The sequence below is a fragment of the Arvicanthis niloticus genome, chromosome 30 (assembly GCF_011762505.2).
Source record: "Arvicanthis niloticus isolate mArvNil1 chromosome 30, mArvNil1.pat.X, whole genome shotgun sequence".
In the NCBI taxonomy this organism is placed as follows: Eukaryota; Metazoa; Chordata; class Mammalia; order Rodentia; family Muridae; genus Arvicanthis; species Arvicanthis niloticus.
Window position 1 is genome coordinate 16080850 of NC_133438.1, and position 26482 is coordinate 16107331.

The window sequence follows — 26482 nt, forward strand, 5'->3', positions numbered from 1 at the left end:
TAAACACGCATAAACACACGCACACAAGTAGGGGGAAATAAGAGGAGAGAGAGTAAGACTGACAGACAGACAGACACAGAAAGAATCTAAACAGAAACAGGTCTTGCCAAGGTGCTGCCTTGGTCCGTTACCCCTAATCTTTATTGTCCAATCATGTTTCTACACAAATCTCCATTTTTTCCCCCCAATCTAAGCATAAAACAGGAGGTTTACTTGGGGCTCTGGGTCTTCACTTTGAAGGCTCTGTGTCACATAAGCATTTGATTAAAAAAAAGTCATGAGGGTGGTAGCTGCTTCCTAACTCCATGAAGAATGAGGAAAGATAATCAAGACTGCCACTCCTACCATGACAAACACAAGGTTAGTTATAAACTGAGAAAGATAACACCTAAGGGGGAAAAAAAAACCGATAACAAGGTAGCTCTCGGCCACAGCACTCCCACAGACACAATGGTATGTGTTAATCATTTATACTGCTGCACGTACTTTGTCAAAATTGGAGATGACCGGATTCTGTTCCACAGGCAGTTAAGGTTTAACTTCGGAGTTTGGGGGCTTCTCTTCTTTTTGTTTGTTTTTAATGTATATACAAGCGATGGCAAAAAAAAAAACCGCTTAATAGTTTGATCATGGCACAGAGTTTAGGGAATATGTGACATGAAAGTGAACCGTCATTTTTTAAGTAAATTTAATTTTATTACAACTGGCTATGTGCAGTGCAATATATATATGTGTGTATGTGTGTGTGTGTGTGTGTGTGTGTGTGTGTGTGTGTGTGTGTATATATATGATTGAAAAATAGAATCATGCTAATGATTGCATCTTGGTGTGAAATGGATAAACTCAAATTACATTTCAATCAAATAAACATCAAAATGAGACCCGTGCACTGATAAGCCTTGCCTTCCTGTTCTGGCTGACGTCAATTTATGATGCTCTCATTTATTCCATTAGGCCTCCCTCCCTTTTTCCTCTTTAATATTAATACATCCATCCGTACAGTGCAAAGCCCTGTTCTCTTCATCTTGGTCCAAGTTTAAACGACCTCTCATCAAAGCTGCAACCTCAAAGGTTAGAGATTCTATTTGCTCCTTCTTACCGTAGCAAGCAGCTAACACAGAGACCTCAAAGTCACACAGTCACAGCAGGAAGATGACTGGGGTGCCTGGGAACCAAGCTAAAAATCTGAATTGCAGAAAAAATATAAAAGGATATGGTCTTTACATTTTCAAACATCCTTTCCACACCGTACGCTTTATGTTAGGAAACGTGTTGATTAATTAATGTGTGTCCCTTAACAGAATGCTTCTCATGAACAAGTCTAAACGACCTGAGATCAGTAAACTGTTTCTATCCGTAGTTTTAAAGAACATAAAAAAAAAAAAAAATGGCTTATTACTGTGGGAATTAAATAAATCTCCTGGACCTGTAATTGTCCTTTCAGTTTAACCCACTCCTCTCATCAACAATTCAAAGGACAAATTCAAATGGAGCTTCCAGGTCCGGCTTGCTGGCTTTCAAACTAGGACCAGTTTGTAGCTTCAAACAGGTGGCCTTCCCAACCTGAAGGGCTTGGGAATCTGCATATAAAGAGATGTATAAAGAGAAACTTCCGGTCTTGGAAGTATGATGACTCTCACTGCCCATTTACACTAACCAGCTCCCTTCAACCCAGGGAAGAAACATTTACTCAGTTCAATAAACAACACTTGGCCAGGAGCCCTTCCTTCGCCTCGTTTGTATCCTGACACCCTCCTGCAGTTTTAGCAAGACCAGGCTAAGAGGCGGCTGGAGACCACAGGCATTCCTGCTGCCCAGTCGTCTAAAAGCTGAGAAATGGCTCCCTATGATAATGTCCGGAACTCTCTGCCTTCGAGATGGATTCCGAAGTATGAAGTGATGCCATACTGCCTTTGCAAATGCAAATATAATTATCATATCATTGAGTCAGGACACAGAATAAACACAAAAAAAATGTACATACTATCAAAATGTTTAGCGACATGCCTAGATAGAAATAGGTAGTTTCTGTTTTAATTTTTGAAATATTTTGTTATTTTAAAAAGCAATGGTATGTTCCTGAGCCTGAACAGAATGCAGAGCAGACAGAAGACAGACCACAGACAGACAGTAACCTTACTTACTTACTTATTTCTTTGTTGTTGGCTTTTGGTTTGGTTTGGTTTGGTTTGGTTTTTTTCCTCCGGTCTTATATACCTTTGTATGAGCGAGAAATATTTGATGTCCCATTGTGTATCACTGTGGACATTTAAGGTATTTTTCCCAGTGAAGTTTTATTTTCTTTATAGTCTCTTGTTTTAGAATTACGATACAGGTTTTATTTGGAGACAAATGTCAGTAGCGAGCTCCTTCCGGTCTGTCCACAGGACATTTGCCTGCTGTTAGTTTGTCAAGTGTAGCACCAAGAGAAAAGGTGGACATAAGAAAAAAGCAGCTCCCTTACTTTCCCTCCATCCTGTCACAAACAAGAAATAAAGGGATATTTCCTAAACATCTTCCTAAAATCAAGAATATATAAATGTTCTCCTGGAGTTATCCCCACTGCCAGAAAGCGTTGATTTGTGAATCTTTAGACCGGGAAATACTAGAAGAGCCTTAAGCCACCTTCCTTAACAGAAGCTGATAGTCGATTAGTATTTGAAGAGGCCAAGCAGCAAGTCTTTGCAATGAGAATATCTTACATTTCTATAGGCCTTTTACAGCGGAAAGTGCATATTCTGCATAAATCACGGGACTCAAGCCTATGCATTCTATTCATGGATACACAAATTCGGGAGGCATTATTATTGAGATGACTTAATCTTAGGGTCTTCAAACACCAATTGACTAGATGATTTTATTTAAGAAAGTTCTAAGATTTACACTATTCCCAATCCCCAAAATTCATTGCTAAACTGAGCAAGAACCCTGTGCTTTTCATGGTCTACCGATATGCCACAATATAGTGGAGCATTTATCTCCTGGGATTCTAGTAAGCACTGGGTGGAAGAGGACCACAGGATGGAGAGCCACAGCCAACGCTTCACTCCACTCTCTTTCCCAGTACACAGACACAAGGCAGATAGCTGCACTCAATTAAAATTACACACTGCAAACGCTTGCCCTCTAGATAGGGAACAATTAGGCTATCTTTACTATTTTTGTGATATTCTTTTCTAGTACTTTCCCCACTGAATTGAGTCCAGCATTGACAAAAACTAATTTCAGGGATCTGAAGCTACCGAGCTAAGGGCCATAAAGTACGAGACTAGTGCTAGACTCAAAAAATAAATAAATAAATAAAATAAAATAAAAAATAAAAATAACTCATTAAAAAAAATTCAAGTTTATATTAGCAGACCCAAAGCATAAAAAAGAGATGTAATATTTGCTCTCAGAATGACGGTCTAGACAGAAAACACCAGCCCAATGATACATAGCCCAGTAGCCCTAAATGCCTGGTCTATACTCGGACTCGGATGACATCTGGATGCAGTGCCTGATGCTGACAGGTCATGGTGCCTCAGTAAATGAGTAACCACACAGTGAGAAATAAATTACAGGGCTTTATTAGGTCCTACTGACTAGAACAAGTGTTGAGATTCAAAGTCACACAGATCAGAGGTTGCCTGCCAAAATCATCTGCTCTAAAATGGGTCACCCTGGTTAATGTAATCAGGAGATTAACTGAGAAGGAGGGGGTTCCCTTTAACACTACTTGTGGCCACTGGGAGTAGCTTGGCAGTCGGACCAATAGCAGTCTGTCTAGCCGAGGCACATCAGCAAACAAACTTAGCTAATTCGGCCACCATTCTAGATACCAACTAATTGTTACGGTGTGTAGAGTGAAAAATTATAAAGGCCATTTTATGAAATATGTGTAGATTTCTTTGCCCTTAGACCTGGGCAGAAAAGTGCAGATTCCAGAATGAGGAACTGAAAATAAGATTTCAGGCCTTCACTCCCCCCCACCCCCCGCCAGGGCACATTCCGGGTGGAGGACACTGCCCCTGAATCAAGCCTCCAGCAGCAGGCCCACCTATGGGTGGAAAAGGCCCAAAGCAGGAAGACACATTCCTGACCATAAAAAATACAAGCCGTCTAGGTGGGGCTGTGACTGGAGGAAGTGAGAAATATTTTGTAATGACGGTATAGGGGACAGTGACTTGGTAAGACTACATTTTTGAGAAAAATGATTGTACTGAGTAATTTCCATGGCCATTAACCTTTCAGGGTGGGTTTCTCTGGAATGTTTTGCTCTTTTTATGTTATGTATTCTTGGCAACCCCTCACCCCCTCCCCACTCCCCTGGTTTGTGGTTTTTCCCTTTAAAACCCTCCACGGACTGGATGTTGGGGTCGGACCCTACTCCTGCGCGAGTACGTGGTCAGACTGCTGGCTGCCAGCTCTTTTCCCTAATAAACCTCTGCTGATTGCATCCAGGTATTCTTGTGATCTTTGGGTGGTCATGATTTCCTGAGACTTGAGGAAGGGTCTCCTGAGTATGGGGGTCTTCAGGTGTTAAGGATAAAGATGAAAGATTGAATGTAAGGTGAACTGACCTCTGGCTATACGGAAGAAAGTGATTTTTTTAACAATAAATCCCTAAGAGTTTATATTAACAAATGTCTTTTTCTTATACTGACAGTGAGTACAAAGGTCAAAGGTCCCTGGCAATGCAGTGTACCTCACTTACATTAATTTTGAGCAACATTTGTCATTTCTCTTGTCCTACTTCACCTCACCGAAGAGAGAATTTTTTTCCCTATGAAATCAAGCTTAAAAGTTGTGACATTCATAACTGGGGCTGCAGCTCAGGTGGTACGTGGCTGGTCTAACAAACACGCAGGAGGACCTGAGGTTGGTCCCCAGGATCACGTAAAATCAGCACACTCCAGAAGCAGAGGCAAGAAGATCAGAAATCACATTAAACGTACTAGTTAGAATGCTGTTCCCAAGTTCTGGACATTATTCATAAAGGAAGTATGTTCTTTTTCAAAATACTAGTGAAAAGATAACTATATATAACCTAGAGAAATCATACATAGGAAAGTCCAGTCTACTCCCTCCCCCACAAAAAAAAAAAAAACCCCAATCACGTGGAAGCACCAGTTAATATACAGATGTCCTTCACCTTAATGGTGACATATTTCAAAAGGCCCATTGTAATTGAAAAATAATATAAGGCAAAAATGCATGTGAGATGTCAAAGCTACCAAGAATCGCAGCACAGCAACACATGTCCTTATTACAGTGATGCCCCTTAAGGCTCCATGCTGCAAGCTGTAAGTGCCCACCGTTGTGGGAGTATGGTATCATACACCCTAGCCCAGAAAAAGATCAAAACTCAAAGCTTGGTTTCTACCACATTGGGAGCCATTTTACACCATTATAAAGTGAAAACAAAATCTGTAAAAAAACAGCCACGATCTATCAGCCATGTCAAATTGTTTTCTGTGTTGCTGTTGCTGTTGCTGTCGTTTCAAGACAGGGTCTTACTTTTGAAGTCCTGCTGTCCTAGAACTCACTATGGAGACCAGGCTGGCCTTAAACTCACAGAGATTCACCTGCTTCTACCTCTGCCTCTCAAGTGCTGAGATTAAAAGCCTGAGCCACTACAACTGACCTAAGAAATATTTTCTAATGAACGCCAACACATAAAGTGTTACAGAGAGCCCAGCCAACACATAAGCGGCGTGTATCTTCAATTACTATGGCGTCAATTCTGTTCAGATGTGTGCTATTCTCTTCTTACAAAAAATAATCATAATATTCACTGTTCTAATAAATTTTACTGTTGTATCAGTAGACATTCATCAACTTTAAAACTCAAATAATCGCACTACTTTAGCTAATAAAAACAAAACTGTGAAATGACTGATTCAAGAGAAAAGCTAGGTAAGGTATAGGATGTCTAAATCTCAGTACCCTGGGAGCTGAGGCAGGAGAACTGTGAGTTCTAAAATAGTGTGGGCTCCATAAGGAGATGGAAGAAAGGGATGGAAAAAAAAGTTTCTGGAAAATAAAAACAGAAAATCATCAAATTAAAAGCTCATATACAGCCTTGAGCTGAGAAGGTGAGGCTAAGAAATGGGAGAGCATTTAAGAACAGGCTGACCTTTCAGAGAACCATAATTTGATAGCCAGTACCCACACTGTGAACACAACCATGTATAACTCCAGTCCCAGATACAATGCCCTCTTCTGGCCTCTGGCACAATCAGGCACATAGGTGGCGCGCGCGCGCGCACACACACACACAAAACATCCAGACACATATCGTTTTTTTAAATCTCTGAAGCTATGCTTTGTAGGCTTCATTTTAAATTATAAACTTTATAGCTGTGAACACTTTCACATCATATCCTTTTTTTAAAAAGTAATATAACGTGCGGCAAAAATCAGGTGTAAACCTATTTATGTCTATTAACATGTTCCTTCTTTAAAAGACTTTTGGATAACTGAAATATAGGATACTTTCGTGGGCCACAAATGTTTATTATACATTATACTGAAACACAAATGTTTCAGTAAAATAATTTGAAAGCTATGATATTTCAGGCTGTTCATTTGTTTTTGCATTTCTGTATTTATTTATTCTGTGTGTGTGTGTGTGTGTGTGTGTGTGTGTGTGCATACGGCCTCCATACACACATACGGAAGTTGGAAGACAACTAGCTACAGTCGGTTCTCCCCCTTCCACCATGAGCGACTGGTGGGTGGGACTCAAGTCATCAAGATAGCCGGTGCTGCCTTTACCACCAAGCTATCTCACAAGCCCCTGGAACAAGTAGTCCTTAGCCTCCAAGGCTGTGGCCCTGTAATACAGTTCCCCCCCCACACCGCTGTGGTGACTCCCAGCCATAAAACTATTTTTGTTGCAAGTCAATAACTGTAATTTTGTTGCTCTTATGAATTGTAATGTAAATATCTTAGGAGACACCTGTGCAAGGCCATTTGACCCCCAGCAGGATCACGGCCCACAGGTTGAGAAAAGGCTGCAAAAAGTTTGTTTTCTTAAACTATCTGCTGCTGTGTGATCTTCCGCTTTCAAAAAATGGTGCTCCATAAAAAAAAAAAAAGAGTCACATAATTCCCTTGGTGCAAGATAGTCACATAATTCCAAATGCGTTTCGTTGAAGCGTGTCCTTTTATGTGGTGGCAGCTGGCTTTGAATCACTAACCCTTAAAGAGAAAAAGCTTAAAACATCATAAAACTCATGTGGCCATAAACAGTCACATTGTTTTACGTGACAAGAGTCAAGCAGAAGACTGAAGTCCAAGGTGGATGCTCCAAAAGTCTTGGACCAGCAAGCCTGGACTCTGCACTGGACACTCAGCTCTAGCTCCTCCCAACAGTCTGAAATCACCCTCAGTGCAGACATCTGATTCTTCTTTTTTTTTTTTTTTTTTCCATCTTTTTCCCTTTCCGCTTCACTAACTGCCTCACATGAAAGGACCAGGTATTTAATATTTGGCACTAGCCAGGCTGATGGAAAAGAACGAGACAAGCCCGGCCTTGCACATGTTGCGGACTTATGAAGCCACTTGCTCCCGGCCTCTCCACCTCTGGCAGGGTTCACAGCAATCATTAACAATGCACAAATCAATGACTCCTGCCCCAACAAGGTGTTCAAAACACGGAACTGTTAATAACCTAGAGGGCTAGCACTTGTTTTAACAAGCTAAAGGGGACATTAAGTTTGACATGCAGTTATAAGTTCAAGTCTATTGTCACAATGTGCAGGAAAGGCATAACCTTTGTGTCGTTGGTCCACTTTAAAAAAACAAAAAAAGCAAAACAAACAAACAAACAAACAAAAAAACCACTTGATGTCGACATCCTGTTTCAACCCCTGAACAAGGGACTGAGGTACATATTTTACATATCAAAGCAGACCTGTCCTCTAGCTCCCCCCAGCATTCTTTAGTCCCTACCAGACATGCCCTGCCCCCAACCTTGAACTTTACAGCCCAGGGGTTGGGCTGCCCTTTCTCAGAGGCGCCTCCCTAGAAATCCAGACATTTTGGTTCTCTCTCCCCCTCCTCTCTCTCTTTGCATGCACTCTTTCTATCTGTCTCCCTCCTCCCCCTCCCCACGGTGACTCCCTTGGCCTCAATCCTTGGGGTCAGTGAACTTGCCTGAGAGCAGCTTCCCAGTAAACCTGCCTTTAGTGTGATCGAATCTGGCTTGGATTGGCTCGTTTCCCTGGTGAAGAAATAACCTGAGTTGGTATGACTCCCAGCAACATGACTTGACAAGAGTCTCCACCTCAAAGGAAATCTAGCTTTCAAGAATCAAGTTGAAGAAAAAGTGACTAGATACTGATTCGGATTTATCAGGCTGCCCCAAACCCTTTTCTTAACTTCATAGAAGCAGCCTGGGACACTCCTCAAAACCACACGCTATCCTGCAGAGTGATGGCAACGAGGGGGGGGGGGGGGGGGGGGGGGGGGGGGGGGGGGGGGGGGGGGAGTCTGTGGTATGACTGAATGAATTCTAGGACTGGACAGAACACCTATACCTGATGTCCTCTCGGAACTGTGAAGAACCTGATGAGAGTGTAACTGCAATGAGCAAGATGTAACTAGGCCATGCAGCGGTCCTGCCTCCTACTTCCACCACCCCCTACCTAGGGGATAAGATAAGAGGAGAGGAAAGGACAAGCTCCACCTGAACCTTCCCCATCACCTATAACGGGTCTTGATGGTGGATTTCCCTGATGGTGGATTTCCCCAAGAGCCTGACCAGAGAACTTATGGTTGATCTCTCCATTCCCAAAGGTCACTCTTCCATCTCAGACACTTTCAGATTCAGCACCTTTCAGGTAGCAAGATCTCTGACGTGCAGAGCGACTTGCTTTCTAAATAAACACTAAGTTGCGACTTGGAAGCCATTTCCTTAAAAAAAACAAAACCAAAACAACAAAAAGGAAATGCTGGCAACTAGGGGTCACACAAAGTTTGTTGTTGTTACTTTGTTTCATTCTCCTTAATGATGGTCGCTGAAGCTGATCAGATAGTATGCCAGAAAGACAACTAAAGAAACTTTGAAGAACTTAGCAGTTAAGAAGGAACCAACTTTTTACTGAAAGGGCTAATGAAGCCAGGTCTATAATTACTAGACCCACCCAAGACACAAAATAGCCCCATATGGTCCTGCATGGTGGCTCACACCTTCAATCCCAGCACTCCGGAGGCAGAGGCAGGCGAATCTCTGAGTGTGAGGCCAACCTGCTCCACAGAGCCAGGACAGCCAGGGCTACACAGTGAAACCATCTGGAAAAACAAACAAACAAAAATAAATAAATTAATAAATAAATAAAGCGAGCATGATTTTCAGTCAGATTCAAGGCTGTAGTGCAAAGGGCTTCTCCTGTACAAAAAAAAAAAAAAAAAAAATAACAAGATTTTTAGGTAGGGAAAAACAAATGTTTTTCACAAGCACCACAAAGGCAAAGTGAACCCGGTTCGGTTGGAAATGATACTGAGAAAAGGTAAGACTGCCTGCCAGAAACCTGAGCCTGAGTAGAGCTTAAATCCATGCAGATGTTCTCTGAGGATTCCCCTCTGCACGGGAGCTAACAACAGTTAGGAATTTTATCAGACCATACCACTTTGTACCGACACTGGGAAAAGCTTCATCCAGCAGGTAGTGGCCTAAAAGAGTTAGGGAGTTAAAACAGATTTGAAACTACCTCATTATTTCGTGTGCTAAGCATAAGTCTCTACACATCCCTCAAAAATAAAATCTGAAATGTAAGAACTCACAGGAAAATAGGTGTTCTAGTTGTGAGCAGTGGGCACTTGTTTAGCGCGCATGCTGAGCGCAAACGAAGAAACAGCCAACCGTCTACCTTGTTCACTCTGTAGGTCCACGGAAACTTAGGGGTCTGCCCTCGTCTTTTGTGCTTATTTTCAGTCTCATTTCTGAGTCAGCATGATGATCCTATACAAGACACGAGTCTCACTGGGACAGTCAGTGATCTGAGGCTGCAGAGAATGCCCTCAACTTCCTAGGCGTTCCCAAATAGAGTATATATTGACTTGTCAGATTTAAACTGCATTTAGGTTTCCAGTGTTTAGTCATTTACTGTGTGTGTTAAATTTCTCCCAGCATCGGGCCTGCTTAAGAAATTGTGCCGGGCAGTGGTGGCACAGGCCTTTAATCCCAGCACTTGGGAGGCAGAGGCAGGTGGATTTCTGAGTTCGAGGCCAGCCTGGTCTACAGAGTGAGTTCCAGGACAGCCAGGAGTACACAGAGAAACCCTGTCTCGAAAAACCAAAAATAAAATAAAATAAAAAATAAAATAAAATTGTAAATGCACCTTCCAAGATCTTAGAAGTACCCTAAAATCTAATGTTTCTCGGAAACCCCATCTGGTCACTCACCACTACTTTTACTGTTCTGTTTTTGAAGTATTTTTTTTTTGAGATGTGTTTTGTTAATTTTCCCGATCCTATGACTCTGATTCTGAGGCTGGGGTGATGGCTCAGTAGTTAAGAGTACCTGTGCTTTTGGAGAAGACCCACAAACACAATTCCAGCTCCAGGGGTATCCAACACCTTCTTACCTCCAGTCATCCACCCACCCACAAAGATGCACGCACATATATAGTTTGTTAATTATTAAAGGTTCTCAGTCTCCGGAACTGGTGTGATTTTTGTCTGCTTTCATAAACGTTGAGTTATGGTTCTTTCAGTGTTCTCTGTACTCTAGCGGCACAAGGCCTCGATGTTGGGATTAGTTCAGGTCACCTACTCTGCTGCTTATTTAAAAGTTTAAAAAGAAGGGGAAAAAAAAAGGCTGCAGCTAGAGGTTTTGAAAAAGAACAGCAAGGAATTAGTTACTCAGCAAACATGAGTTAAGTTAGCAAGTTAGCCCAAAGGTACGGAAGACGATAGAAACAGTTAGAGTGAATAGTGTTAGTAATGGGCCAGATACTCTTTTAAGCACTTAAACTCAATGTTCCTCAAAAAAACATATCTGGAACAGATACCCTCATTTCCCCATTATGCAAATGAGAAAATTAAAGGTAAGTGACTGAAGTAGAGATCAAGAAAATGTGACAGCCCGACTTTAAACCTATATAGAGCGGCCCAGTGCCTGTGCACCCCCACATTGCCATCCACACTGAGCTGAAGCCAGTGTTAGTGTGTTTGCCTAATTAAGAAACGGACACAAGGTATTGGTGACTCAGTTGAGAAGGACTCGTCTTCTATGCGTGTGTGTTTTGTTTTCATGTCTATGTAATTTGGAAGTTTGGGTTTTGCTTAGAAAATATTTACCCACCTCTAAAATTGCTTTTCTCCTAAGTTCACACTGATCAGATCACACACAGGTCTCACTGAAGAAAGAAATTCCAGGGTCTCTATTTCCCAATAAAAACAATGTGTGTTTGAATATGAATACTGAAGCCCGGTCATACTGCATAGCCAAGGCACCAGATTGAAGGTGCTCCGTTTCTGGGATACAGATGCTAGCTGGGGACTTAGGGCTACAGGTCACCCTCAGCTTGCCTTCATTCCTGGCTGACAGGAATGGAAGGCAAAGCAGAGAAAGCCTTTAAGGCCCCTGGGAGTCCAGGTTACAAAAAGCCATAAGTAACAACATATAAATCCAGCCAAGAACCAGGAACTCTGCCTATGAACACTCAGGATGTAAATGTGTCCTGTGTTCACTGCGGTGGAAGCCTATGATAAAGATACCCTTTCCTGTTCCTGCCTTCCACGGGAGCGTCCATCCCTGCCAGCCTCTAGAAAACAAAGGTGCTCTCTCATCCAAGAAGTTGTTAGACTTCGGGTTACTCAACTTTGGGGAAATTCCACTTGGTGGAATTTTACTATCATGATTTGTCCCGTCTCTCCCCCCCATTCCCTTCCCCCCCCACCCCCCACCCCCGCCTCTGTTCTCCTTCTGAGCCTTTTGCTTTTCTCAGGGAGGGGTTAGTCTCAAGGACGGGAGACTCAAAGGGACTGGAATTATCCTAGGCAAGTTCTGAAGTGGGTCAGCAAATTGTGAAAGGCAGCCCGAACTCTGAGACTTGCCAAATCATAGATGTATGGTCAGTTACACAACTGCCTCAGGCTCCACTATGAATCATTATGCTCAAAGCTCTACAAAGATGGCCACTCCTGTGGCAAACATCTGTTCCACGAGCTCCAGGCCAAGGCCTTGTTTAACAGCATACTTGTGACCTGGCCTGGAACTGACACATCGCAAATGGTCAAGATATACGGACTAGAATTAGTGAAGGTATCATTAGAAAAGCCAGCTTAGATGGAAAAGGCTGAGTTTTGGTTTGGTTTTTTTTTTTTTTTTTTTTTTTTTTTTTTTTGCTTTTTTGCTTTGGGGGGAGGCTGGTTTTTTTAGGGGTATTTTGTCTTATTGTTTGTTTGTTTGTTTAGAATACTGGGTTTCATGTACTCCAGGCTAGCCTTGAGCTTGCTGTGTTCAAAAATGACCTTGAACTTCTGTTCTCCCTGCCTCCACCTTCCCAGGGCTGGGACATAAAGAGTGGGCACCACACCCAGTTTTATGGGGTATTGGGGATCAAACTCAAGGCTTTGTATGAGTGCTAGGTGGGCACTCTACCGAAGGAGCAGCCACCTCATTACCAGAAAGAGTATTTTCTTTGTCTTCATAACTATTCAAAAGAAAAACACTACACATGCAACACATTACGCATGATCAGAGTCCTTACAACATATGCTTACCTGTGTTCAATAGGACTATCTTATACAGGATTTACTGACATAGCTAGAAAACATATAAATGGTATTTGGGAGCATTTATATGTATCTGCAAATGAGATGGAGGGAGCTACACTGGGTGATGCATAACAGCAGAATTACCCATTGTTCATAAGAACTGTATAAACTCTTATTTATCATAGCACTTTCCCTGGCATTTACATAGGCACTGCATAACTCAGACATGAATATATATGAAGCATCTATAGTCCTCATTCCCATTCTTTGACAGACCCACTTCCTATGCCTCCAACAACAATGTATTTATCACCAAAGTTTACATCCCAAATGGCATCTGCATTTTGTGTGAGTTTACAATTATAAGACAATTTTCACGTGCATTGCTCATATCATCTTTAAAGATGTCTGGCTGAGTAATGAGAGAAGACATTAAAATCATCCTTCATTGGAATATGCCCACCGTACTGTATGGAAATGAAGGATTAAATACAAAGGAATTATGACTGAGGCTCAGAAGTTTACAGTTTCCCCCTTACGACAGACCCATTGCTCTGGGCCAATACCCAGGGCCTTTTGTTGCCATAACTGAGGTCTCTGCTGCTTTTCTCCACATACGTTTGTTCCTGAGGATCTATATGAGTTTAGGTAAAGCAGTAAACACGAGCAATCTGCTACCACCCAGCCAAATGGTTCCAGGGAATGCGACAAACCTCATCGATTCAGACCCAGTTAACACAGTTATCTCATGCTGACATAAACAGGGGAGAAAAAAATAGACAAAATAAGAAGACAGAAACAAAGGAGGAAGCACGATCATTGAAGGCTCCCTTTAAACCAACAATCAAAGGAATATTAAAATGAGCCCCAGTGGCAGGGAGACACAGGGTGAAGTCAATACACGTTCAGTTTGATTGTTGTTTTCATTTCTATATGCTGGGCCAGATGCCCAGGCCAACGCATCCATTATGGGTGATGGAGGTATCTTTGCCTAAGCTGGCACAGCCATGGTCCTCAGTCAACACAAAGCTTAAGCCATTGACACCAAGAGGTCTGGGTAGGATGGTTAGTTTCAAATGTCAAGCTAACACAACCTGGCCTCGGCCTAAAAAGAATCTCAGTGAAGGACGGTTCAACAGGTCAGAGCACTGGCTACTCTTCCAGAGGAACTGAGATAACTCTCCAATAGACACATGGTTGCTCACAACTATCTAGTTCCAAGGGACCTCTGTGGGCCCTTCAAATGTACGGTATACAGACATTTATTTAGGCAACCTCCTGTCGCCAAATAAAAACAAATATCAAAAGAGAAAGGTTTTAAGAATCTCAGTGAGGATAACCTAGATCAGGTTAGCCTGGAAGCTTGTCTATAGGACTATCTTGATTACAGTGGCTTAGGAGAGAAGACCGAACCACTGTAGTTGGCACTATTCCCTAGATAGACAAAAGCATGGAGGATGACTGACGGGAGCTGAGGCCCTAACGTGTATGCATTAATCCACTGTTCATGACTATGCATGTTATTTCAGTTCTCGACTCTGGGTTCCTGACATCTTGACCTCCGCAGCAATGAAGGACTGTGACCCAGACCTGTGAGCCAAATACATCCTATCTAACCTGAGGCAGTTTTGTCACAATCAGAAGTGAAACTAAGCCACTGGAAATTAAGAAACTAACTCTTTCACTAGAACGCTGGTTCTCAACCTTCCTAATGTTCCGACCCTTTAATACAGTTCTACATGTTGTGGTGAACCCAACCCCCAAAATTTTTTTTGTTGCTACTTCATAACTGTAATTTTGCTACTGTTATGAACTGTAACATGGACATCTAGTATGTAACCCCCAAAGCGGTCATGACCCACAGCTTGAGACCCACTGCATTAGAATACAAGTAACTCAGCACATAGTTGCTACTTCTCTTCGTTTTAATCATTACTCAATACTTTAAATGTTTCTGATAGCATCTCTCCATAAGTTCCATGTTCTACAGCCATGTATCACAGTTAGGTAGCAGAAATGGGTGTATCAAAAATCATACAAATTCACCTAGACGTCACAGTTTTCAATATTAGTTTCCAAAGAGTGAGGAGCTAGCAGCTTTTATTTCACTGTATCAATTATAATCATTTACCATAGCTTAACTCACTTTTGTTCTTTATTAATTCTATTATACACATGCATATAGACATAAATAAATCCTAACAGGATACCCGAAAAGCATGGTTTCTTTCATTTCCACACACTATTGTCATTTTGGATTACTATAATCAAAGCCAAATGGTTAAAAATGTTTTATATTTTAAATTTTTTTTTTTTTTTTTTTTGGTTTTTCGAGACAGGATTTCTCTGTGTAGCCCTGGCTGTCCTGGAACTCACTCTGTAGACCAGGCTGGCCTTAAATTATTTTTAAAATTCTGGATACAAACAAAAATAACTATAGAAGATCTTTTATCTAGATAAATTACCAATAAGCAAAATGATACATGCGCTGTAATAAATGTGACTCAAATACTAAAGCAGTTTGGGTTCTGTTCCTTTTGTGATCCAAGATCTCACTATGTAGCCCTGACTGGTCTAGAACTCACTATGTAGATCAAACTGGCCTAGGTCTCACAGAGACTGACCTACCCCTGCTGGGATTAAAAGCATGTTCACCACACCCAGCTCTAAATACTAAATTAGAGCTTAAGTTTTTCCAGGATAGATCATGCTGGAAAAACTGTATCAGATGTATAAATCATTAGTTTAATTTATTGAGTACAGAGAATGATACAATAAAAATAATAAATTCCTACTTTAAAGTAGGAGTAAAAGAATAAAATTCCCCTAACTAAAAACATCTGTTCTATAATGCACAGAAGCCTGTCAGGACACACACTGCCTCTTTCTTCTAGTCCTTCCCACCACCCCTAGCAGCTAAGCCTGACTCCACAACCCCCACTCCCACCCGGTCACCTGTTGTTGCATTTGATTCTAAAGTCTTCACCTGTCACTCCCAACCCCCACTAACTCACTGCTTCCTACCTGTGTACACACACCCACAGAGACACACATCCACAAATCCACACATACACACACACACACACACACACAAACACAGAGACAGACAGCAGACACATGCATACTTACAGCAGAGAAAGACAGACACACACATACCAACAGCAGACAGAAAGACAGACACACACACATACCAACAGCAGACAGAAAGACACACACACATACAGCAGACAACAGACCGACCGACAGACAGACAGACACACACACACACAATCTAACTTAATTCTGTTACAAGTGACACAGTAGCTGCCTCTCCTCCAGTTTGCTGCATTTTCACTAATGTGCAACTAAAGTGTCTAATCACTACATGTGTGCACAGTCATGCAACAATAAATCTTGTCTCAACCAGTTTTTCATAGGCACAATTGCGGCAAGTGGCTTCCCTCTCTAAGCATGTGTGTAGAATGGATACAAAAAGACTATTGTGGAGGTTTTAAAATACTACATAACACATTGATTCTAGGTCTTACTAGGCCCTAGGCCCTTGGCCAATGACAGATCCTAATGTTGTAATTGCTTTGGGAAAATCTTTCTTTTTTAATAGGTAAGAGAAGGAATGATCCTAACTACAGCTGACAAAAATACAAGTAGACCTAGTAAATTTAGAATAGAATTAGAAAAAAAAACAATTGATGAGAACATTCAAACTCCAATCTGGATGGTGTGTGAAAACTTAAGGTTTTCCATGTCTGTGATTGGTATCTAATTTGATCTCCCCTTAAGCCCCAAAGTATTAAATAGATATGGAATGTACCAATCACAACAGCTCTGTTCCTCACAGTTCAGACACTGTAGGCTAAGTAGATTTTGATTTACAGTAACAAAAGCACAGATAATCTTGATATCTACTGTCCCCAAACTCTAGTTTCTAAGATCACAGCATTACACATGATCAGAGGTTAATGTTAATTTATACTTCTTGCCTTTCATCACTCGCTGTTATATCCATGTCATTATGCCAGTATTTTTCCAAATCACTAGTGAACAGCAAAAACAAATATAGCAGTTGTGATTTAATCAGAGACTTCACTGTTGAAACAGCCAGCAAAAGTAGACACATTTAGAATAGTAAATGGAGAGGAAAAAAAAAAAAAAAAAAAGAAGAACATCACACAGACTCATTAATAAAAAGGCAATTAGATCTTCTGGGGAAATTCATTTTCTAAAAGAGTGCTAAACCAAGCTATAAAATGCAAGGAAATTGTGTTTTGACATGAATAGTGTACACTGTCTATTACATCATAATTTTTCTCCTGAGAAAACTGACAAGAATCTCTGTTCTTAAATATGAGCCAAAAAGACAGTAAAAAGAATCCTTGTGAAATTTAATATAGTCTACCTACTAACTCCCATTGATGAAATTTGACTGGCCTACAAATGCGATCCTTATGACAGAGATCTTGGAAGAAAGAAAGAACAGTAAAGCAAGAGGTTTAGCAAGAGGTGCTAAAGTCAGGGGGAATAGTATGTCCTATACCAACATTACATCAAGTAAAAATAGTTTAAATATAGCATTTCTGGTCGCTCAGGCAGTATATGTACCTATCAATATTCTTTTAAATAATGCCAACAAGTAAGACTATTTAGCTTTGTATTTGTCTCCTTATAAAAAAAAAAAATTTCAAGCCTGAGAGTTCATTAAAAGGAAATAAAGAAAATTTATATAATGTCAATTGTTTTGATATGTCTAGGATGCTAGATTATTATCAAGTAAATATAAATAATAATTGTAAATTTAGGGCTACACAGATGGCTTAGTAATTTAGAGCACTTGCTTCTCAAAGGACCCGGGTTCAATTCCTAGCACCCACATGAGAGCTCACAACTGCCCATACTTTCAGTTCCAGGAGATCTGATGCCTTCGTCCAACTTCCAGAGGCACCACGCAAGCAACATGTGTCACAGACATACATGCAAACAAAACATTCACATGATAAAATGAAAATAATAAATCTTCTTTTAAATCTATAAGAAAGAATTATATATACACCCAGCGAAATTTAGTTTTATGTCATAATTTAAACCTTGCACAAAACTCTTACAATTCTATAATAAAGTGAACATGACAACCTTTTTGAGCTCGCTTCTGTTTGTTCTAATGCAGTGTTTCCAAAAATTAAAATAGTTAAGCAACTCAGCTGATTGAAATTTAATTCCAAGGCAGGCGGATTTCTGAGTTCGAGGCCAGCCTGGTCTACAGAGTGAGTTCCAGGACAGCCAGGACTACACAGAGAAACCCTGTCTCGAAAAATAAAAAACAAACAAACAAACAAAAAACAAAACAAACAACAACAACAACAACAACAAAAACCCGAAATTTAATTCCAATTCAATGTGTGTAGGGTCTGAGTCGGATCACAGATCACCACATGTCCTAAGTCATGCCAAAAGCGCTGTTCCACCAACCAACCAAATGTTAGGATACTGGTCAATAGAGGAACACAATGACCAAAAAGCAATCAGCCATGACATTTTGGCCCCCATAAGGCCTCCTCCCTGCCCTTGCCGTTGCCGCCAAATCCCACCAAAGAGCTATGACCTGACTCCCACTTCAGCGGCTGCTAGACCAGCCCCCTGCCCAACCATAACTAGAATAATTTCTATGGCCACGCTAGTAGCTGCCTTGGACAAGGTTTGGAGCATCAGCCTGGACAGTTGGTTTCAGGCGCAGGATGCATTGGGAAAGTGTTGAGGCCCAAGCTCGAGTCCCTGTTCGGGCGCCAAAATAATGTTGGGGTCCACACTAGCTTTCTGCTAAAAGTCAGCCCCCAACAGGAAAGCTGAAGATACAGAGACCAATCTGGGAAGTTTATTGTGTACCTATGAAGAAGTATAGTATACAATGGGACAGGGTACTGAAATGAAACAAATATTTCACTTCCTACCAAATGCAGTTTCTCAGTCTATAAACTAGAAGAAAAAAAAATACTAAAACACACCCAGTAGTCTTTCCAAGAATATCAGTAGGCACTTTCTATGCCATCCCATCATTCTGACTCCTGAGCTGCTTTCTAGCATGAGTCTGTAGCAATTGAGTTCACACTGTCATTAAGACATACATACTTAGAGCTTTCAGCTCTCCCAACTAAATAACTGCAAACTATAATTCAACCAGAAGCCTTCCCTTTGGCTTTGCTCCTGAACCCCTACTCAATGATGCCCGCAGAAGATTCAGCCAGCAGCGCCCAGATCACCACCTTATACACTGAGCTCTGCAGCCCCCTAAGTGGAAACATGAATGCTTTCGCTAAAGACTACTTACTTTGCACCTAAAACAATTGTAAATGACAAAAATGAGCCACTAATAATTTTTCTGGATTGTCAGCAGACAGCAGAATGCCAAAAAAAAAAAAAAAAAAAAAAAAAAACTTTTACTCCAGTGTTAAGTGGGGAAATGGCAGTGTTCCACAGGAGGAAGGATCGATACAGTCCCTGCATCCTCTGGCCTCGGTTGTTATCCCAGAACTTCAACAATCTGAAGCATATCATCAAAGCTGAGGTTTTAGACTAGGAAAACTGAGCTTTCATTAACACGACTTCCCAAGGCATTAACCACAAATCTAAAGGTTCCCATAAGAATTGAAGACTATAGACAGACACGCCTCTCATAACAGACTGTAGAGAATGTGTCTGATGAGTGGCTATGATACTTTAAAATTATTTCCATCTGTCACATTTGTACCGAGTGGGGTCTGAAGTTCTGAAGTTGGCAAATTTTCTACCGTAAACTTCATATCATAAACACACAAATATAGCAACTTACCAAAAGATTTCCAAAGTACAGTTGTACATAAGTTATTCTACTTATCTCAAAGTATCAGTCGACCTGGTACTCAAATTTTCTATCTCCCCTTACTAAAAGGGCTATGAAGTCTCGCATGTATCAGAAACAGATACATGCAAGAAACAATCTGTGCCATTTAAATAAAAAAGTATTCAATGGCTATGCAGGCTTGCTTGGGCTTCAATTGAAATTAAAAAGTAGTCTGGTTGATGTATTATTCATTAGCTTGTAATCAAATACCATTTTAAGATATATGGCAACTTGATATGCTTTGTACAATTCTTCAAGAACTATAACAAACAGTATGGATTCTGATGAAAAAAACAAGTCATCTTCAAAAGCAATTACAACCTTTTCAGGCAGGGAATCACCATTTGATAAAGGACACAGAGCAGACACACATGATCAGCAGGGAAAGTCTGGGGAATGCACACAGGGAGATGTTTACATTCATAGAATAAGAAATAAATCTGTTTGGACAAAGGCAAAGGCGGATCCTAATAAACACCTCAGGAAAATAGGAATCTTTTCCCTCTTCTAAAAACTGAGAAAATAATCTCACACAAGTATGCACGCACACAGACATACACACACACACAAAGGCATAAATACACACACATAAACATATAGACATACATACACATAATAAACACATAAACACATACACACAGAGAGACACACACAGACACACACAGAGAGAGAGACACACACAGACACACAGAGACATACGCACAGACACACACACAGACATACACACACACACAAACATACAGACATACACACACATAATAAACACACACACATAAACACATACACACACAGAGACACACACACACATATACACAGAGAGACACACTGCATTTTGCCTGGAAACTGTTTTGCTATTTTCTGCTTTCAGCCTTCAGCAATTCCCTGTCCTCCCCTCCATGAAGAACAAGTCTAGGAAATACAAACAGTGTAGGTTGACACTCAGCATGACCCTCGGTCTAAACACAGTCCAAGAAACAGTCCAAGGCAGTTGACAAACATTAGTGGGCGCTAACACACTTCCTCTACATGGAGCTGTAGCATGGAAACTTAATATTTAAGGATCCGAAAATAGGTACTAACACATCCACGCTGGACATAGGAGCGTGTCTCAGATGTGAGAGAATTGTCTTAGATTGGGGGAGTGGATTGGTCATATGTCTAGTATTTCAGAACATATGTAATGCAGCACCTAAAGATATTTGATGAAAACAACAAGCTTCTGATCTTTGAATACCCATGTGGGGCTTGGTTGTTACCAGTGAGGCGTGGGAGGAGTGTGGAAGGGGGACAGAGGAGCAGAGAGGTTGATTTATTGATTTATTTTCCAGATTCACATTCACGAACACAAAGAGAAGAGCTGTCAGCAACATCGCCAATGACTACACAGCAGCCAAACCTGCCTCTTCCCGTCTGGGCAGGCCAGACACAAAATGACTTCTCACAGGCTAGGAAATGCAGATATAAGAGAACCAGTGAGAGAGAAGAACAGACCTGAAATTGCCTATATCATCACTAGGGACTACAGTTTAGAATTTTAATGTATTTAGACACTGAAAGGCACCAGTCAATCAAAACTAGAAAAAGAAATGGCAAGCCTTAACACAGGCTGGCTCCGAGTCTCTTCCCAGTAGACAATAAAAATCAGAGAAAATTAATTTTGTACTCGAGACAAGAGGGCAGACACAAGGCAAGTGGTTCTGTTCAGATGAGTTGTAAGGTCCTAAGGGATGAGGTGGGTGATATGCCAGGACCTCGTCCACGGCAGGACCTTCAGCAGCTTTCTCAGGCTTACTTCATACAGACACAATAGTCCCTCTCTAGGTCACTGATAAGACTGCATCCAAAGGCACACGTAATTCTCTGCACTGAGAAAATGCTGAACCAGGAGCTCAGCAAATCACTTTAAAATAACAAGATCTCACAAGTATTCCTCCTTCAGTTAGGATACTGGGATTATTAACAGTGACTCTCACATAAGTCTAATTTTTGAAAGATTTGCATAGCTAAGCTAAAAAGTGATCAAAGATGATTTCTGTCATAAATTCATGGTCAGAATCAATTATAATGAAAATGGATGACTAGTGGAAGGTCTCTCCCTCTCTCTCTCTCTCTCTCTCTCACACACACACAGACACACACAGACACACAGACACACACACAGACACACACACAGAGACATATACACAGACACACACACACAGACACACAGAGACATACACACAGACACACACACAGACACACACAGACATACACACAAACACACAGACACATACACACAGACACACACAGAGACACACACAGACATACACACAAACACACACAGAAACACAGACACACACACAGACATACACACAAACACACACACAGACACACACAGACATACACACAAACACACAGACACACAGACACACACACAGACACACACACAGAGACATATACACAGACACACACACACAGACACACACACAGAGACATACACACAGACACACACACAGACACACACAGAGACATATACACAGACACACACACAGACACACACAGACATACACACAAACACACAGAAACACACACAGACACACACAGACACACACACAAACACACAAACACACAGACACACACACAGACACACACACAGAGACATACACAGACATACACACAGACACACAGACATACAGACACACACACAGACACACACACAGAGACATATACACAGACACACACACACAGACACACACACAGAGACATACACACAGACACACACACAGACACACACAGAGACATATACACAGACACACACACAGACACACACAGAGAGATACACACAGACACACACACACACACAGAGAGACATACACACAGACACACACAGAGACATACACACAGACACACACACAGACACACACAGAAACATATACACAGACACACACACAGACACACACAGAGACATACACACAGACACACACAGAGAGACATACACACAGACACACACAGAGACACACACACAAACACACACAGAAACACACAGACACACACACAGACACACACACACAGACACACACACAGACACACACACACAGAGACACAGACACACACAGACACACACAGAGAGACATACACAGACACACACAGACACAGACACACACACAGACACACATAGAGACATACACACAGACACACACAGAGACATACACACAGACACACAGAGACACACACAGACACACAGAGATATACACACAAACACACACAGAGACACACACACAGACACACACAGAGACACACACACAGACACACACACAGAGACATACACACAGACACACACAGACACACACACAGACATACACACACAGACATACACACAGACACACACACACCTTGCTGAACAGCCTATACTTGCTGAGAAGAGAGTTCTAAGAGTTTAAAAGCCATAAAAGCTGAAACTCTGGCACTCGGCTACCTTAATTTATGATGATTACAACCCAGATAGCTGCACCATGCTTTACAGTTGACAGTGCACATAAATGACTTCACTTGATCTTCATAAAAACGATGTGGAGAGGTCAGGACGGGTATTATTATCCCCATTTTATAGATGAGAAAGCTGAGTTTCCAAGTGAGACTGGTTTTGTCATGTTTGAGGTCTACAATAAGCCTGCTTCCACAGTGATACCAACAATAACAGCAGCACAGACTAGTAAATCGACTGTAGTAGCAGACTGCTTTCCCACACATCGGCTTTCCTGGATAGAATACAGATACAAGTGTCATTTTCAGAGACTCACGTGAAAAGTGAGATTTACAGATAAAGTCCTGGCTTTGAAGTTGCTTACTGTGGAGCACTTTTACGCTTCGGCTGCAAACAGAAAGGAGAAGGTTGCAATTTGAAAGTGTTAAATGTGTGATTAAGACACACACAGGGATCCAATGTATATATGACATATATACATTCCCAACTCCACTCTCCTCCCAAATGTGCTGTTCCGATTCTTACATTAACAGCCACACAGTACTGTTGGAAAGTGGTGAACTGACCTTGATGACCATGTTTTAAAATTCCATGTTTAGTAGAATGAAATGCTTAAAAATTTAGAAAATATGTCTCTTTAGCTCTTTAAAGAGTGTTCATTTAAATTTCTCCAAAAGTACCTCATTTAAAATAGAATATGGTGGGGAGGGGCGGAAAAGGCAAGAAAAAACACTTCCAATCTCTAATTCATCCCCAGTCAATGAGTTTGTTTTTTTTTTTTTAACAAATATGCTATTGAGTTTATTGACATTATAATACCAAATGATTTGTGACAACCAGAAAAAAAAAAAAAGAGATGTCTACAAAATCAACTTTTAATCTCTAGAGAAAGACAGATGGGTGCACAATCAGACCGTAAGCTCGAGAGATAAAGGACCTTCGTTTGTGGACAAACACACATATCCTGAATAGCAAGAGAATGAGAGGCAGTTCTGTGGGGGGGGGGGGGGGGGCTGCATTCATTATAAACTCCCAGAAACACATCTGCACACTGAGATGAGGCACTCTCAGTACACAGTGATTAAATGATAACATTTTAAAAGAGAAAAGTTTCCCTCGTGTTGAAAATATATCCATCAGCTGTTAAGCCATCACTAGTGGCCAGTCCCAAATACATGTGTTTAATCATGCAACTGGTAAAGTTCAATTAACAAATAACATGTCTTCTCAAGCTAGACTCTCCGTGGAGTGACAAGCACTGTGTAGAAATCAATACTCCCTTCCAACTTGCAGCACATAATGAGTTACATCAAGCATGGTTCCAATACTAACAGCATTGGATGGCAGAGGCACACTCGGTACCGCGGAAACCAGAAAATTAAATTAAGTCGTCGGAATTCATTGCATAGAGCTGGTGCCCTCTGCACACCACCCCGATACACGGTCTTTCCGTCGCCTGCTGCCATTTCGTAGTCTCTGCCTACGAGGAGGATACACCCAAGCACCAAACTCCGAGGTCCAACTCCTAAAAGGGGGTCGGGGCGGGGGCTAACGAAGGATTTGCTCCGGAAAACATTATGGTGAGTGTATTTCCAGGAAACCGGGCAGTCTCAACAATGAAACTGTCAAGTACAAAGTAAGTTCTGTCTTCGCATCCTGCTGGTTCAGCCAGGAGCGCGGCTCTCGGGTTTCCTGTCACCCTCTGGCCACTCTGCATTTCCATCTACGCTAGGAACCAATGCGACCGCCTGCCTTGCTGGGTTGGGTGGGTTAGCCAGAAAAGTTGTAAAGCCCGGCGGGAGGCAGAGGCTAAACCTGGGAGCCCGCTCCCCAGCGTCCACCTGGTGAAACTTCAGAGCCGACAGATACACAGAAGCGAGGGACCTACAGGCAGGATATCAAAACTGGACGGGAACAGAGACCACCAGTCCGAGAGCCCCGGAATCCTGGGACTTCTCTGAGCGGCTTTACTTAGAACTCAAAGGGATAGCCTGGAATGTCGCATCGCGTCTCGCTCCCGGGGTTGTCCAGGCGAACAGCAAACGTTCCCAGCCCGGGTCACCCAGGCAGCCTCCGGGTGGTGTGGAGCCAGCGTTGAGCTTTGTGGTGGCTTCGCCCCATAAACAGGGCAAGCCTTCCGGGAATGAGAGCCCAGACCTCGCTGCCCAGGACAGCTCTGAATCTATCCTTAGAGCTACATTTCCAAACATCGTACGGACTCCACCAACATACACATGGAACATGCTCCACGCTGTGCTCTGCATTCTGTCCAGGAGCAACTCTGAATCCTCGGCAGAGGGGAAGGAGCCTCCAGGAGGCACCGGGAAGTAGTTGGACAATAGTCAGAGGAGGTATTCCCGGGACAAAAAGCACCTGGCAGAAAGAGGCGAGGTCGCTTCCTATGTGTCCCCACAATTCTCACGAAGACTTCCCGGGGAAATTTTGAACAGTCTGGCCACAGAGAGCCACCAGCTCGCTCAGTGAACCATAGAATCGTGGTCCCGGGAGCCCTAAGTACTTTTTCTTCCTCACTTCCCTAAGACTGTGCGGAGTGCTCCCAACTCCAGGCAGTCTAGAATTCACCCAGAAAAAGCAAGGTCTCCACACGCTCCATCCAGCACACACTGGGCTGTCTGCGCGCCAGGCCAGCCTCGGAAACAATGGGTCGAGAACGTAAAAGTTACCTGTGCCCGGGGACGCACAGCTCTTGGCCCCGCGTGCCGCCTGACACAAACTCCCAGGACAGACCTAGCTCCAACCTGCACCCCCCCACCCTAAGCGGACGCCTCCTGGATCCCTAGCCCCAGCACCCGCAATTAGCCAGTTCTTCCTGCCTCTGAGTCCAAGACTGGGGACAGCCACAGACCCAGACGACCCCCCTGACCACTCACCTGCTGAGAACTGGCCTTGGACCGACCCCAGGAGAGGCCACGGGGACAGGAGCCAGAGCGCCACAAAAGCAGGCAGCGCCGCCGCCGCCGCCGCCACATCCATGGCGAGTTTGGGAGAAGTTTCAAGCAGCTTTGCGAAGAGCCTCCGGGGGAAACGCAGCGAAATCCGCCAGCTAGCCGCCCGCCCGGCCTCGTGGGGGGCTCGCGGGGACGCCGCGGCCACCCGCCAGCACTTTCGTCCTTGCGCGAAGTCCGCCAACTACCTCGCGGGCGAAAGCGTCTCCAGCGACGCCCGCCAGCCGCGGCCACCGCTCTCCATGCTCGGCAGAGGCTGCTCAGGGTAGTCCGGAGTTACTTTGCTCGGGGAGGGACGGGGGCGGAGCCTGGGGTGACGTCGCCCTGCGGGCTCCGGCGGCTTCGGAGGAATGCGGGCTCCGGTGCGCGCCGCCGCCGCCGCCGCCGCTGCCGCCTCCAGCCAGGAAGACGCGCGCCAGCCCGGACGCGCGCCCCGCGCCGCCTTTGTTCGCCACCTGGGCTCGGTGGCCG

The 26482-nt window shown here is 42.8% G+C and overlaps 1 protein-coding gene across 11 annotated transcripts in view; it reads right to left on the reverse strand.

Moving 5' to 3' along the window:
- The window catches only part of Ptprk (protein tyrosine phosphatase receptor type K), a 501415-nt gene extending 475151 nt beyond the window's left edge, over nt 1–26264 (reverse strand). For 6 of the 11 annotated variants that reach the window (XM_076927969.1, XM_076927968.1, XM_076927967.1 and 3 more), the window contains exon 1: nt 25937–26257. In XM_076927969.1, the coding sequence (XP_076784084.1) occupies nt 25937–26039 (103 nt within the window). In that variant the 5' untranslated portion in view covers nt 26040–26257. Of the gene's footprint in view, nt 1–25936 lie in introns of all 11 variants that reach the window. The other 5 variants (XM_076927965.1, XM_076927961.1, XM_076927970.1 and 2 more) reach the window with 3 other exon arrangements.
- Nucleotides 26265–26482: the final 218 nt, after the last annotated feature.